The sequence below is a fragment of the Scyliorhinus torazame genome, chromosome 18 (assembly GCF_047496885.1).
Source record: "Scyliorhinus torazame isolate Kashiwa2021f chromosome 18, sScyTor2.1, whole genome shotgun sequence".
In the NCBI taxonomy this organism is placed as follows: Eukaryota; Metazoa; Chordata; class Chondrichthyes; order Carcharhiniformes; family Scyliorhinidae; genus Scyliorhinus; species Scyliorhinus torazame.
Window position 1 is genome coordinate 1843108 of NC_092724.1, and position 16870 is coordinate 1859977.

The following is a 16870-nucleotide window of genomic DNA, read 5'->3' on the forward strand; positions in this document are numbered from 1 at the left end:
GATGTGACTGCTGGGATCTGGCTGCTGGGACGGGCTGCGGGGGCCGGGCTGCTGGGACGGGCTGCGGGGGCCGGGCTGCTGGGCCAGGCTGCAGGGACCGGGCTGCTGGGATTGGGTTGCTGGGACCGGGCTGCCGCTGCTGGGACGGGCTGCTGGGACGGGCTGCGGGGGCCGGGCTGCTGGGACGGGCTGCGGGGGCCGGGCTGCTGGGACCGGGTTGCTGGGACCAGGCTGCTGGGATCTGGCTGCTGGGACGGGCTGCGGGGGCCGGGCTGCTGGGATTGGGTTGCTGGGACCGGGCTGCCGCTGCTGGGACGGGCTGCGGGGGCCGGGCTGCTGGGACGGGCTGCGGGGGCCGGGCTGCTGGGACGGGCTGCGGGGGCCGGGCTGCTGGGACCGGGTTGCTGGGACCAGGCTGCTGGGATCTGGCTGCTGGGACGGGCTGCGGGGGCCGGGCGGATTCCCCTTTAAGCAGGGCCAGGCAGGGCGGCCGCTGTTTGTAAACAGATGGAGTCCAAGATGGCGGCGGCGGCGGGAGGGAGCGGCCTGAGCGCCGGGAACCGGGTCAACGTGGCCAATGGCGGCGGCGCGGGGAGCCCGGGCCTGGGCCCCGGCTCTGCTCCCGCTCCGGGTGCCGGCTGCTCCCCGCCGGCCGCGGCCGAGGTGGTGATTTTCCGCGAGCCCATGTACAACTGGCAGGCCGGCAAGACCACGGTGAAGGAGCGCTTCGCCTTCCTCTTCAACAACGAGATCCTCAGCGACGTCCACTTCCTGGTGGGGAAGGGCCTGGGCTCGCAGCGCATCCCCGCGCACCGCTTCGTGCTGGCCGTCGGCAGCGCCGTCTTCGACGCCATGTTCAACGGCGGCATGGCCACCAGCTCGGCCGAGATCGAGCTGCCCGACGTGGAGCCCGCGGCCTTCCTGGCGCTGCTCAAGTGAGTGTGGCCGGGCGGAGCCGGGAATCTACCCCGGGGCCTGGGCCCTGCGGCCGGGCGGAGCCGGGAATCTACCCCGGGGCCTGGGCCCTGCGGCCGGGCGGAGCCGGGAATCTACCCCGGGGCCTGGGCCCTGCGGCCGGGCGGAGCCGGGAATCTACCCCGGGGCCTGGGCCCTGCGGAGCCGGGAATCTACCCCGGGGCCTGGGCCCTGCGGCCGGGCGGAGCCGGGAATCTACCCCGGGGCCTGGGCCCTGCGGCCGGGTGTTTATTGTTATTGTTGCGGGGCGGGCGCCGCCTTTCCCGCGGTTTCACCGCCCTTTCCCGGGGGGGGGGGGGGGGGGTGATGCTGCTCTGTGTGTGGGGGGGGGGTGGGGGTGATGCTGCTCTGTGTGGGGGGGGGGTGGGGGTGATGCTGCTCTGTGTGTGGAGGGGTGGGGGTGATGCTGCTCTGTGTGGGGGGGATGAGGGTGATGCTGCTCTGTGTGGGGGGGATGAGGGTGATGCTGCTCTGTGTGTGGGGGGGGGGTGGGGGTGATGCTGCTCTGTGTGGGGGGGGGGTGGGGGTGATGCTGCTCTGTGTGGGGGGGGGGTGGGGGTGATGCTGCTCTGTGTGGGGGGGGGATGGGGGATGCTGCTCTGTGTGTGGGGGGGGATGAGGGTGATGCTGCTCTGTGTGGGGGGGATGAGGGTGATGCTGCTCTGTGTGTGGGGGGGGGGTGATGCTGCTCTGTGTGTGGAGGGGTGGGGGTGATGCTGCTCTGTGTGTGGGGGGGGGGTGATGCTGCTCTGTGTGTGGAGGGGTGGGGGTGATGCTGCTCTGTGTGGGGGGGATGAGGGTGATGCTGCTCTGTGTGTGGGGGGATGGGGGATGCTGCTCTGTGTGTGGGGGGGGGTGGGGGTGATGCTGCTCTGTGTGTGGAGGGGTGGGGGTGATGCTGCTCTGTGTGTGGAGGGGTGGGGGTGATGCTGCTCTGTGTGTGGAGGGGTGGGGGTGATGCTGCTCTGTGTGGGGGGGATGAGGGTGATGCTGCTCTGTGTGGGGGGATGGGGGATGCTGCTCTGTGTGTGGGGGGGGGTGGGGGTGATGCTGCTCTGTGTGTGGAGGGGTGGGGGTGATGCTGCTCTGTGTGGGGGGGATGAGGGTGATGCTGCTCTGTGTGGGGGGGATGAGGGTGATGCTGCTCTGTGTGTGGGGGGATGGGGGATGCTGCTCTGTGTGTGGGGGGGGGTGGGGGTGATGCTGCTCTGTGTGTGGAGGGGTGGGGGTGATGCTGCTCTGTGTGTGGGGGGATGGGGGATGCTGCTCTGTGTGGGGGGATGGGGGATGCTGCTCTGTGTGTGGGGGGGGGTGGGGGTGATGCTGCTCTGTGTGTGGGGGGGGGGTGGGGGTGATGCTGCTCTGTGTGTGGAGGGGTGGGGGTGATGCTGCTCTGTGTGTGGGGGTGATGCTGCTCTGTGGGGCGGGGTGGGGGTGATGCTGCTCTGTGTGTGGGGGTGATGCTGCTCTGTGTGTGGGGGTGATGCTGCTCTGTGTGGGGGGGATGAGGGTGATGCTGCTCTGTGTGGGGGGGATGAGGGTGATGCTGCTCTGTGTGTGGGGGGATGGGGGATGCTGCTCTGTGTGTGGGGGGGGGGTGGGGGTGATGCTGCTCTGTGTGTGGAGGGGTGGGGGTGATGCTGCTCTGTGTGTGGGGGTGATGCTGCTCTGTGGGGCGGGGTGGGGGTGATGCTGCTCTGTGTGTGGGGGTGATGCTGCTCTGTGTGGGGTGGGGTGGGGGTGATGCTGCTCTGTGTGTGGGGTGGGGTGGGGGTGATGCTGCTCTGTGTGTGGGGGTGATGCTGCTCTGTGTGTGTGGGGGGGGTGGGGGTGATGCTGCTCTGTGTGTGTGGGGGGGTGGGGGTGATGCTGCTCTGTGTGGGGGGCACTCTGGGTACTGAGTGATTTCTGCAGCCAGGGCGCTGACTGTCTCGCTGCACAGCAGCTGCTGCCCCCCATCCAGCTGCACATTCGCCAAATCCCATCCAGTGTGTGTATAAAACCCTCAGCGCTTGCTGCAGGTTCCTCATTGCAGCGAGACTGTCACCCACACACCTGATTGTTTATTTTTCTCAGGGCCCCAGGTTCCCGCTTTGCTGCCCCACCCAGTTCTTTTCCACAGTTGCATCATTTATGGGATTGAAGACCTAGCGACCCCGCTGTGTATTCACCGTTTGCTGACAGCACTGTGTTTTATGCTCCTCTTTAAGCTGCCTGCTCTCTGCTTTTTGAACGTGGCACCTGGTTGCTCTTGCCAAGCTTTCACTGCTTTGGAGTTTTCTATCGTGTAAATTGCCACCTCTGTGATATGTTCTGCTGATCGTTTCAATAAGAATCTGTAATGACGCACAGCTCAACGCAATACAGCTGCCAAATTCGTATGACTTTCTTGCTACTGTTCTTTCACTGCCCGGCTTCAAAAGCTTATTTAAAATAACTGAAGCTATCTGTGATTACTGGGCTGGCAGCTTTGATCGCATGACTGTTTTGCATTTAAATGTATTTGCGAATAATTTAGTGTGGCAGGCTGCTCAACTTGGTAATCATTCCACTTGAGCCTAATTTTGCCTGAAGTTGATGCACACTTTCTCGCGGAGGGGTTACTGGATACAGAGCAGGACCTGGAAACCCTGGATAATCTGGAAGCTTCAGTCTGGTACCTTGCCCTCCCTCAGTTTAAGAAGCCCTGGGACTTGAACCTGTGACTTTTTTCCAGCATATCATTTAATATCCCATGGGATATGTTAATTTACCCGTTAGCTGACAGGAAGCCCTGTGGATCTCCATTATTTCTTCCACTTGGTCCTTTTCTATGTGGCAGCTGCAGTGGTTAGAGGTATAGAATTTAAAAATAATAAAAATGGTTTAAATGTGTTAGCATATTCATGGTACTGGTTGATTGTGCAGTGATATTCCTAAATTTTCAATCATATTTCATTAGCTGACCCTTGTCCAGCAGTGGTGATTTAAGGCCAGCTACAACTTTCACCCCTCTTGTACTCAAAGTGGTGGCATGCACTGGAATGCAATCCTGTGAACAATATCCACCTTTCAATGAACAGCACAAGTTCCTGTTTCCAAGTGTGGGGTAGATGATGCCGCAGAGGAGTTAGTCTGATTTTGGTCTCAGCCGGTGTCCATAGTTATTTACTGGCAACTGCTGGAAAGCAATCCAGGGAGAATAACTGTTCTGACAGAAATCCACACAGACCAGTGATTAAACAGTTGCTGTTCTGTGTAGAAGTACACATTCTACATAATATATTTAACGACCAAGTCATAACTTTTACATGTCTGGATGAGAAAATGTTTCTGACAGTTTAGTGACCTAAATCTTTCTTTGACCATGTTCCTGTGCAATGCCTTGGGATGTTTTGTGTTAAGGGGTCTTTGGAAATGCAAGGTTCTAAAGGACAGGGGGCAGACTCTCTGTATTTGGTATTGCAAAAGGTTAGATTCTGCGAAAATGGCATGCAATTTGAAAGTCCATTTTGAAATTTGAAAAGATTCTTTGAAAGACAGTAAGTCTTAAATTCAGTATTGTGTATTCAAGCAGGTGCGCGAGTGATTTATTATCAAGTTTGAAAATCCTGGTTCCAAGTAAAAAATTTGTTCAGTGCAAAATTAACAGGTCACAAGCATATCACTAATTGTAAATCATTCTCTTATGTTAAACATCATGTTAAACTTCATAGGAACATGATGCTGTGGTGTACCTTATTACATCCAATGTTTTTCATCTAGCTATTCTGCTTTTGGATTTATTTGTTTTCCAGCTGCTTGCACCCTTAGCTCAAATCTCCCTGAGCTAGGTTTCAATAAAACTAAAGCTGCTTGATTTTGTTAGATCAGGTCCAGGAAGACTTATATTTCCCCTGTATGGGTTCTCCCTACAGTGTGGAATAGGCCCATTTCCCCACCCTATCCCCGTAACCCCACCTAACCTGCACATCCCCGGACGCTCGGGGGCAGTGATGTAGTAGTGCTAACCACTGTGCCACCCAACCCGTTCAACTGTACCGAGTAGAAGGACTGCAATCTCTGCACACCCACTTGATTTTTAAAAACTTATATAAATGGCCCTGTTTCATATACATTTTGTTCATTGTGATATTATTAATTGGTATTGTGACAAAATTGTGTTGGGCATGCCAAGTGAGTAAGCTGTCAGACACACTCTGCATGCTCTTCATCTTTGTAGTGTCATGTGGGAGTACCTTTAACAAATGGGTGGTTATAAATGGATATGTGTATAAATATCTGTAGTGAGAGTACCTTTAAGAAATGGGTGTTTACTACTGCAGTGATGTCAGAGTGTGGGTGGAGCTGGGCGGTCAGCTTTTTACTTTCGTTTTAGGCTGTTTGCTGCAGGGTGTGTTTTAGTTTCGCTTTCAGTGTTGGAGCTGAAGCCAGACACAGCAGCTATACTGCTGTTCTCTCTGCCATCAAAAGACTATCTCTTGATCATTTGGTGAATTCAGAATAAATGTTTTCAGTAGTGACTTTAACCTGATGTGCTTCTGATAAAGGTTTTGTTTTTAAGTCGTATGGATGTTAAAAAAGAAAGCTTAAAGGTTTACTTAGTGTTGGAGTTTTTGGGGGTTGTATTTGAACTAATGGTTGCTAAGATGTTCACTGTGTTTTAAAAAGGTTAACGTGAGTTCATAGAATAAACATTGTTTTGCTTTAAAAAATACTTTTCGATTTCTGCTGTCCCACACCTGTAGAGTGGGCCGTGTGCTCCCCATACCACAATCTAGTAAAAGTTGTGGGTCAGGTGAACTCCATGATACACTTTGGGGTTCTCTAAACCCTGGCCCATAACAGTAGCTAATTCAGAGGTATTGAAAATTCAGAGTGGCCCCGCCAATTCTGCGTTTTTAAGTGACCTTGCTCTCTGATTTTAATAATTTTGCAAAGACTAATGAAGAATTTATATTGATACCACCATCAAGTTGGAGCATTGCTGACTTTATTTCATTTCCCTACGATAGCGTGGCACTTCTGCCAAGATTACTAATGAGGTTCTTCAAGTTCTGATCATCTACATTGTTGAAGGATAATATTTGCAAATTCAACTCAACTTTTTAAATAGTAGAGATGAATCAAAAACTATGAATCAAAATTATGAATTTTCTAGCCGGCGTGATTTCTGTTTTTTTTTTATTGGGCTGGGTTTTTGCAGTCTGCTACAACATAACAGCTAGCCACTGACCCTGAAGAAAGCTGCCTACAGCGATCGAATGGTCACTGTGATGTGGACTTTCCTGAAACCTGTTTGATTGTGGCACTGGGTTGAGGGTTTTCTGGGTGTCCAGCAACAGTGTTGGCACTATGCAGGGTAAACAACCAGTTCCATTGAAGGAAAAGTAATGAAATTATTTTAATATACAGAGAATGCAATAAATGATTGGAACTTGCATACAAGATTAAGACGCAAGCTAAGATATCATAAATATTTTTTAAATATAAATTTAGTGTACCCAATTCATTTTTCCCAATTAAGGGGCAATTTAGCGTGGCCAATCCACCTACCCTGCACATCTTTGGGTTGTGGGGCGAAACCAACGCAGACACGGAGAATGTGCAAACTCCACACGGACAGTGACCCAGAGCCGGGATTGAACCTGGGACCTCGGCGCCATGAGGCTGCAGGGCTAACTCACTGCGCCACCGTGCTGCCCTGATATCATAAATATTTGAAAAAAATAAATTTAGCAAAATTTAGATTGATGATTGGAGGGTGGCACGGTGGTTAGCACAACTGCCTCACGGCGCTGGGGATCTAGGTTCTATCCCGGCCCCGGGTCACTCCGCGTGGAGTTTGCACATTCTCCCCGTGTCTGCGAGGGTCTCACCCCCACAACCCAAAGATGTGCAGGGTAGGTGGATTGGCCACACTAAATTGCCCCTTAATTGGGGGGAAAAAAGAATTTGGGGTACTCTAAATTTAATAAAATAAAAAATATCTTAGCACTTCAAACAGTATTGTCTTCTGTTAATTCAAAGTTATTTAATTGTGCTATTTTAATGCAATTACTTAATGGAATTATTGGTGGCAAGAGTTACTTGTTACTATTAATGGTATCACTTTTTATAGAAAGTAAACTTTTGGAGGACATTAAACCAATAGCATGCAATACCTTAGAATAGCTTTTTTTTTTACTTTAAAAAAAAAATTTAGAGTTCCCAATTCATTTTTTCCCCAATTAAGGGTAAACACGGGGAGAATGTACAAACTCCATACGGACAGTGAACCAGAGCCGGGATCGAACCTGGGACCTCAGCACCCTGAGGCCGCAGTGCTAACCCACTGCGCCACCGTGCTGCCCTCATACCTAGAATAGCTATATCATACAATTTAGTTACATCACTAAACATCACTGTTTGTTGCCTATGCTTATTTTAAAAATCCATCCTACAGTGTACCGTTTGTAATTGACATTGGAAACTATATAAAGGCATGTTAATAAACAGTGCATTATGGCTTGTCTGTAAATGGGGGAAGACACAAATAATTGGGTCTTTGGGAACTGTAATTACAGGATTTGGTGTGTGAACTAGATAACTGGGAACAATGTTCTTTAAGAACCCACACAATATTCTGTAACAAGAAATGTATGAGGGTGAGGATATTATCTATGAGGGATTGTAAAAGCCCATGGGATATAGGAGGGTAATGTGGCAAATTGGATCCACAGTTGGCTTAGTAACAGGAAACAAAGGGTAATGGCCAATAGCTGCTCTTTCAAGTGGAAAGCTGTTTCAAGTGGTGTTCCGCATGGCTCGTTGTTGGGACCCCTGCTGTTTGTTTTATCTATTAACAATTTGGACTTGAACCTGGGGGACAGGATTGGGAAATTTGCCGACGACACAAAAATTGGCTGCGTAGTGGATCGTGTAGAGGATAGCTGTAAGCTCCAAAATGATATTGATGGGTTGGTGGAGTGCGCAGGAAAGTGGCAGATGGAGTTCAATTCGGATAAGTTTTGAGGTAATGCATTTCGGGAGGTCAAACAGTAAAAGGGAATACACAATAAATGGCGATACACAGAGGGGTAGATGAAGTTTTTTTTCTTTTCATGGGCAATTTACCATGGCTAATCCACGTATCCTACCGACCCTGCACATCCTTGGATTGTGGGGGTGAGGCCCACACAGTCACGGGGAGAATGTGCAAACTCCACACGGTCAGTGACTCGGGGCTGGGATCGAACCTGGGTCCTCACCTCCTTGAGGCAGCAGTGCTAACCACTGTGCCCATGTGTCACCCTTGGCTTGAGGGGAGGGGGGTGGTAGATAAAGTGAGAGATCTTGGCGTGCAAGTGCACGGGTCCCTAAAGGTAGCAGTACAGATAGATAAGTTTGTAAAGAAAGCTTATGGAATGCTCTCCTTCACTGACAGAGGTATAGAGTACAAAAGTAGGGATATAATGATGGAATTGTATAAAACACTGGCAAGACCATAATTGGGGTATTGTGTACAGTTCTGGTCACCATGTTACAGGAAGGATGTAATGGTGGGCAGCACGGTGGCACAGTGGTTAGCACTGCTGTCTCACGGCGCTGAGGTCCCAAGTTCGGTCCCAGCTCTGGGTCACTGTCTGTGTGCAGTTTGCACATTCTCCCCGTGTCTGCGTGGGTTTCGCCCCCACAACCCAAAGACGTGCAGGGTAGGTGGATTGGCCACGCTAAATTGCCCCTTAATTGGAAAAAATGAATTGAGTACTCTTTAAATTTAAAAAAAGGAAGGATGTAATTGCTCTGGAACGAGCACAGAGAAGATTTACCAGAATGTTGCCAAGGTTGGAGAATTGTAGCTATGTGGAGAGGTTGGGGTTGTTTGGCTTGGAACAGAGAAGGCTGAGGGGTGACGTGATTGAGGTATGCAAAATTGTGAGGGGTGCAGATAGAGTAGACAGGAGGAACCTGTTTCCCTTGGCAGAGAGTTCAAAAACCAGGCATCATAGATTCAAGCTAGTTACAGTCTACTGTGCAGTACATAAGTGGCAGAAGGACATGAGGAAAAACCTTCTTATACAGAGGGTGGTGGGTGTCTGGAATTTGCTGCCCAAGTTAGTGCTGGAGACAGAGACCCTAAACTCATTTTTAAAAAGTACCCGGATCTGCCCCTCAGCTGCCAGGGCAGCACAGTGGCTTCACAGCACCAGGGCCCCAGGTTCGATTCCCCGCTGGGTCACTGTCTGTGCGGAGTCTGCACGTTCTCCCCATGTCTGCGTGGGTTTCCTCCGGGTGCTCCGGTTTTCTCCCACAGTGGCTTTTCGCAGTAACTTCATTGAAGCCTACTTGTGACAATGAGCAATTATTATTACAGTCCAAAGATGTGTAGGTTAGGTGGATTGGCCATGATAAATTGCCCTTCGTGACCAAAAAGATTAGGAGGGGTTATTGGGGTTTGGGGATAGGGTGGAAGTGAGGGCTTGGGTGGGTCGGTGCAGACTCGATGGGCCGAATGGCCTACTTCTGCACTGTATGTTCTATGGGCTGTGTGCAGGAAGATGGATTTAGAAAGGGAACCAAGGTCGTTGGGCCAACATGGACAAATGGGCCAAAATGATCCCTCTTTTTGCTGTGTCATTTTGGTTCTGGGTTTTGACTTTGATGCTTCCACTGCGCCAGAGTTCATGGTAACAGGACTTTTGCATCTTCTAAGTCTTTGATAGATGCAACATCAAAGTTTTGTAAGAAGCAAATGTGATAAAGTGTCCATTGATTTAGTATGTCAGTCACATCGTTTTTGCACTGAGTGCTAAATTTGGTGCATTTGAGTGCTATAGTGAGAGTTTGGTGACTTGAGGGAGTATAAGGCTTCATTTTTATCTAAAGTCTAGTTTTTCTTTTATTTAGTTCATTAACTTAAAAGTTGCTGTTTGGTTTAGAAGAAGGTGAATTTTCAATCAGCTTTAAACAAAGCTTCTACTTGTAGGCACTTGCAGCTGGCGCTTGTTAATTCGATTAGGCCAGTTTTCAGAGGCTAGATTCACAGTATAAAAGTGATCCCCTACAGTGCAGACTTTGCTTGCACTGAGTGCTGAATTTGGTGCATTTGAGTGCTAGAGTGAGAGTTTGGTGACTGAGGGAGTGCTGAATTGGTGCATTTGAGTGCTATAGTGAGAGTTTGGTGACTGAGGGAGTGCTGAATTGGTGCATTTGAGTGCTATAGTGAGAGTTTGGTGACTGAGGGAGTTAGGTGAGGAGGGAGTAAGGTGCTCCTTTCATTTTGTTGCCTACACTTCCGCAAAGAGCAAGAAGGGAGCCAGGAGTTTACAGAGAGTGCAGCTGACTGGGAGCAGAGTCTGAGGGCGGAGATCCAGTTGGTCCACAGGGCAGCTATATTCTGTAAGGTAAGAGGGAATGGAGGCTAGGCCAGTCGCATGCTCCTCCTGTAGGATGTGGGTGGTGAGGGATACCACCGGTGTCCCCGCTGACTATACCTGCGGGAAGTGCACCCAACTCCAGCTCCTCAAAGACCGTGTTAGGGAACTGGAGCTGAAGCTGGATGAACTTCGGATCATCCGGGAGGCAGAGGGGGTGATAGAGAAGAGTTACAGAGAGGTAACCACACCCAAGGTACAGGACAAGAATAGCTGGGTTACAGTCAGGGGAAAAAAACAAACAGGCAGACAGTGCAGGGATCCCTCGTGGCCGTTCCCCTTCAAAACAAGTATACCGTTTTGGATGATGTTGGGGGGGATGACCTACCGGGGAAGGCCCTAGCGGCCAGGTCTCTGGCACTGAGTCTGGCTCTGGGGCTCAGAAGGGAAGGGGGGAGAATAGAAAAGCAATAGTTGTAGGAGATTCAATGGTTAGGGGAATAAATAGGAGATTCTGTGGTCGCGAGCGAGACTCCCGGAAGGTATGTTGCCTCCTGGGTGCCAGGGCCAGGGATGTCTCGGATCGTGTCTTCAGGATCCTTTAGGGGGAGGGGGAGCAGCCAGAAGTCGTGGTGCACATTGGTACCAACGACGTAGGTAGGGAATGGGGTGTGGAGGTAATAAACGAGTTTAGGGAGTTAGGCTGGTAGTTAAAAGCCAGGACAGACAGAGTTGTCAGTTCGGGTTTGTTGCCGGTGTCACATGATAGCGAGGCTAGGAATAGGGAGAGAGTGCAGCTGAACACGTGGCTGCAGGAATGGTGTAGGAGGGAGGGCTTCAGGTATTTGGATAATTGGAGCGCATTCTGGGGAAGGTGGGACCTGTGCAAGCAGGACGGGTTGCACCTGAACCAGAGGGGCACCAATATCCTGGGAGGGAGGTTTTCTAGTACTCTTCGGGAGGGTTTAAACTAATTTGGCTGGGGAATGGGAAACGGATTTGTAGTCCAGCAACTAAGGTAGCCGATATTCAGGACGCCAAAACGTGTAATGAGGCAGTGGGGAAGGGAACACTGACAAAGGAGAGTACTTGCAGGCATGGAGATGGGTTGAAGTGTGTATACTTCAAAGCAAGAAGCATCAGGAATAAGGTGGGTGAATTTAAGGCATGGATCGGTACTTGGGACTACGATGTGGTGGCCATCACGGAAACTTGGATAGAAGAGGGGCAGAAATGGTTGTTGGAGGTCCCTGGTTATAGATGTTTCAATAAGATTAGGGAGGGTGGTAAAAGAGGTGGGGGGTGGCATTGTTAATTAGAGATAGTATAACAGCTGCAGAAAGGCAGTTCGAGGAGTATCAGCCGACTGAGGTAGTATGGGTTGAAGTCAGAAATAGGAAAGGAGCAGTCACCTTGTTAGGAGTTTTCTATAGGCCCCCCAATAGTAGCAGAGAAGTGGAGGAACAGATTTTGGAAAGGTGCAGAAGTCACAGGGTAGTAGTCATGGGTGACTTTAACTTCCCAAACATTGAGTGGAAACTCTTTAGATCAAATAGTTTGGATGGGGTGGTGTTTGTGCAGTGTGTCCAGGAAGCTGTTCTAACACAGTATGTAGATTGTCCAACCAGAGGAGGAGCAATATTGGATTTAGTACTTGGTAATGAGCCAGGGCAAGTGTTAGATTTGTTAGTGGGGGAGCATTTTGGAGATAGTGACCACAATTCTGTGACTTTCACTTTAGTAATGGAGAGGGATAGGTGCGTGCAACAGGGCAAGGTTTACAATTGGGGGAAGGGTAAATACGATGTTGTCAGACAAGAATTGAAGTGCATAAGTTGGGAACATAGGCTGTTAGGGAAGGACACAAGTGAAATGTGGAACTTGTTCAAGGAACAGGTACTACGTGTCCTTGATATGTATGTCCCTGTCAGGCAGGGAAGCGATGGTCGAGTGAGGGAACCATGGTTGACAAGAGAGGTTGAATGTCTTGTTAAGAGGAAAAAGGAGACTTATGTAAGGCTGAGGAAACAAGGTTCAGACAGGGCGTTGGAGGGATACAAGATAGCCAGGAGGGAACTGAAGAAAGGGATTAGGAGAGCTAAGAGAGGGCATGAACAATCTTTGGCGGGTAGGATCAAGGAAAACCCCAAGCCCTTTTACACATAGGTGAGAAATATGAGAATGACTAGAGCGAGGGTAGGTCCGATCAAGGACAGTAACGGGAGATTGTGTAGTGAGTCTGAAGAGATAGGAGAGTTCTTGAACGAGTACTTTTCTTCTGTATTTACAAATGAGAGGGGCCATATTGTTGGAGAGGACAGTGTGAAAGAGACTGATAAGCTCGAGGAAATACTTGTTAGGAAGGAAGATGTGTTGGGCATTTTGAAAAACTTGAGGATAGACAAGTCCCCCGGGCCTGACGGGATATATCCAAGGATTCTATGGAAAGCAAGAGATGAAATTGCAGAGCCGTTGGCAATGATCTTTTCGTCCTCACTGTCAACAGGGGTGATACCAGGGGATTGGAGAGTGGCGAATGTCGTGCCCCTGTTCAAAAAAGGGACTAGGGATAACCCTGGGAATTACAGGCCAGTTAGTCTTACTTCGGTGGTAGGCAAAGTAATGGAAAGGGTACTGAAGGATAGGATTTCTGAGCATCTGGAAAGACACTGCTTGATTAGGGATAGTCAGTACGGATTTGTGAAAGGTAGGTCTTGCCTTACAAGTCTTATTGAATTCTTTGAGGAGGTGACCAAACATGTGGATGAAGGTAAAGCAGTGGATGTAGTGTACATGGATTTTAGTAAGGCATTTGATAAGGTTCCCCATGGTATGCTTCTGCAGAAAGTAAGGAGGCATGGGATAGTGGGAAATTTGGCCAGTTGGATAACGAACTGGCTAACTGATAGAAGTCAGAGCGTGGTGGTGGATGGCAAATATTCAGCCTGGATCCCAGTTACCAGTGGCATACCGCAGGGATAAGTTCTGGGTCCTCTGCATTTTGTGATTTTCGTTAATGACTTGGATGAGGGAGTTGAAGGGTGGGTCAGTAAATTTGCAGACGATACGAAGATTGGTGGAGTTGTGGATAGTGAGGAGGGCTGTTGTCGGCTGCAAAGAGACATAGATATGATGCAGAGCTGGGCTGAGAAGTGGCAGATGGAGTTTAACCCTGAAAAGTGTGAGGTTGTCCATTTTGGAAGAACAAATATGAATGCAGAATACAGGGTTAACGGTAGAGTTCTTGGCAATGTGGAGGAGCAGAGAGATCCTGGGGTCTATGTTCATACATCTTTGAAAGTTGCCACTCAAGTGGATAGAGCTGTGAAGAAGGCCTATGGTGTGCTAGCGTTCATTAACAGAGGGATTGAATTTAAGAGCCGTGAGGTGATGATGCAGCTGTACAAAACTTTGGTAAGGCCACATTTGGAGCACTGTGTACAGTTCTGGTCGCCTCATTTCAGGAAGGATGTGGAAGCTTTGGAAAAGGTGCAAAGGAGATTTACCAGGATGTTGCCTGGAATGGCGAGTAGGTCTTACGAGGAAAGGTTGAGGGTGCAAGGCCTTTTCTCATTAGAACGGAGAAGGATGAGGGGCGACTTGATAGAGGTTTATAAGATGATCAGGGGAATAGATAGAGTAGACAGTCAGAGACTTTTTCCCCGGGTGGAACAAACCATTACAAGGGGACATAAATTTAAGGTGAAAGGTGGAGGATATAGGAGGGATATCAGAGGTAGGTTCTTTACCCAGAGAGTAGTGGGGGCATGGAATGCACTGCCTGTGGAAGTAGTTGAGTCGGAAACATTAGGGACCTTCAAGCAGCTATTGGATAGGTACATGGATTACGGTAAAATGATATAGTGTAGATTTATTTGTTCTTAAGGGCAGCACGGTAGAATTGTGGATAGCACAATTGCTTCACAGCTCCAGGGTCCCAGGTTCGATTCCCCACTGGGTCGCTGTCTGTGCGGAGTCTGCACATCCTCCCCGTGTCTGCGTGGGTTTCCTCCGGGTGCTCCGGTTTCTTCCCACAGTCCAAAGATATGCAGGTTAGGTGGATTGGCCATGATAAATTGCCCTTCGTGTCCAAAATTGCCCTTGGTGTTGGGTGGAGGTGTTGACTTTGGGTAGGGTGCTCTTTCCAAGAGCCGGTGCAGACTCAGTGGGCCGAATGGCCTCCTACTGCACTGTTAATTCAATGATAATCTATGATTAATCTAGGACAAAGCTTCGGCACATCATCGTGGGCCGAAGGGCCTGTTCTGTGCTGTACTTTTCTATGTTCTATGTTCTATCGTCTGCTGTGTAGTACAATACCAGCATAGGAATGAAGATAAAATGCTGGAAAATCTCAGCAGGTCTGGCAGCATCTGTAGGGAGAGAAAAGAGCTAACGTTTCGAGTCCGATGACTCATTGTCAAACATATCTATACTTAGCATAGGCCTAGCTAGGTTCAGTCTCTTGATGTGCTGAATTATTAGAAATGCAGATACTACAATTGGCCTCAGTGTCCCGAGATCAGGGAGGGGATCCCTGCTTCTGGTTACTGTGCAGCGCCATGCTTGAAATTGTGCGTGGACTTGAGATGAAATCTTCAGCCTTGGCTGATGGGCTATGTGTGCACTACTTATGTGACCATTCTTTGTGCTCTGGCCTGATTTTTATGTTGCATTGTTCTCCAGGATATAATGAATATTCTCATCTTAGAACTTCAATGGTGATGGTGTCTGCAAACCACAGATTTTAAACTCCCCCTATTTTGTACAATCCAGGCAGCTTTCTGGAAATGTACCCTTAAAAGAACTTTAGATAGAAATTCCAATTTTGAATTTGGCTAAAGGAAGGCACCCTCAATTTCAATGTGACCCATAATATGCTTATGAATTGAAGCATATCTGGCATTGTATGAAACCATTAAAATTAATTAATTCAAGTCAAATTCTCCTGCCCAGCACAATCCATTATCCTTTTTTTAATATAAATTTAGAGTACCCAATTATTTTTTTTCCAATTAAGGGGCAATTTAGTGTGGCCAATCCACCTACTCTGCACATCTTTGGGTTGTGGGGGTGAAACCCACGCAAACACGGGGAGAATGTGCAAACTCCACACTGACAGTGACCCGGGTCCTCAGTGCCATAGGCTGCAGTGCCAACCACTGTGCCGCCCTTTCCATTATCCTCTTTAAGGCCTGAATTAAATTTCTGTGCCAGACCAATGTTTTATATATTTAAAGTTCTGGAAAGGTGACTGTTGACTTCTTTGTATTTTTCTCCAGATTCCTTTATTCTGACGACGTCCAGATTGGACCAGAAACTGTTATGACTACACTGTACACAGCTAAAAAGTATGCAGTACCTGCCCTTGAAGCACACTGTGTGGAGTTCTTGAAGAAGAACCTCCGAGCAGACAATGCGTTTATGCTTCTTACACAGGTACGTTGGAACATTCATGTCGTGCATGATATCTGTCTGCAGAAGAAACTGAGAAAGATGGTAAGTGTTGATCCTATTACTCAAAAGTATGTAAGCCATCAGTTTTATTTTTTCCCATGTGATATTGGCTACACTGCCAAAAAAACAGTTTTACAAACAGTTGAAGTTTAATGCATAGCTGTTGGTGTAATCTGCGTTCTTCAGAAAGTATTGCAGGACTGGCTGTAATCTGTAATTACTCAGAATACACTTGTATTATAGAACATTACAGCGCAGTACAGGCCCTTCGGCCCTCGTTGTTGCGCCAACCTGTGAAACCACTCTAAAGCCCATCTACACTATTCCCTTGTTGTCCATATGTCTATCCAATGACCATTTGAATGCCCTTAGTGTTGGCGAGTCCACTACTGTTGCAGGCAGGGCATTCCACACCCTTACTACTCTCTGAGTAAAGAACCTACCTCTGACATCTGTCTTATACCTATCTCCCCTCAATTTAAAGCTATGTCCCCTCGTGCTAGACATCACCATCCGAGGGAAAAGGCTCTCACTGTCCACCCTATCCAATCCTCTGATCATCTTGTATGCCTCAATTATGGAACTTTTTTTTAAGACTAATTCCGTTTCAGGCAAGGCTGCCTGTTTGATTCAGTTGATCTTCTAGTTGAACAAAAACCTAGTCCGTTGTTCAACTTCATATAAGGATGACCAAGCTACTCGAAGCTGACTGATGCCTGCACCACCTCCGGTGCCTGAAGGCTTTGGGGGTGCTCCAATCAGCCTTGCAGTTACTGTAATGCTGTTGACACACCCTCCTGGATTTCCCGGTTCTGACTTTGCATCTCCAGGAGCTTGGGGAGAACCTTTCCAGGCATCTGGCTGGGGGCCAAACCTCTGAATACCTGCTCCTTTGGAAATTCCTGCCTCCACCTGATGTGCAGCAGAAGTTGTATGGTGCTCATCAGATGGTGACCCAGACGCCTACCTGCTAATATCATTCAGAGGTGCCCGTCCCTGTGCTGGTGGACGGTGGGTGTGGGTGATGCAAATCCTATGGATGAAGGTTCAGTGGATCATTAATGTCATTCTCACTACTTTCCTGCTATCTCCATCATCATGGG

General features: G+C 49.1%; 1 protein-coding gene across 1 annotated transcript in view; it reads left to right on the forward strand.

Annotated features, from left to right (window-relative positions):
• Positions 1–440: 440 nt before the first annotated feature.
• The window catches only part of LOC140394891 (BTB/POZ domain-containing protein 2-like), a 64503-nt gene continuing 48073 nt past the window's right edge, over positions 441–16870 (forward strand). The window contains 2 exon segments of the mRNA XM_072482048.1: positions 441–935; positions 15593–15749. Of these exon segments, the coding sequence (XP_072338149.1) occupies positions 508–935; positions 15593–15749 (585 nt within the window). The 5' untranslated portion in view covers positions 441–507.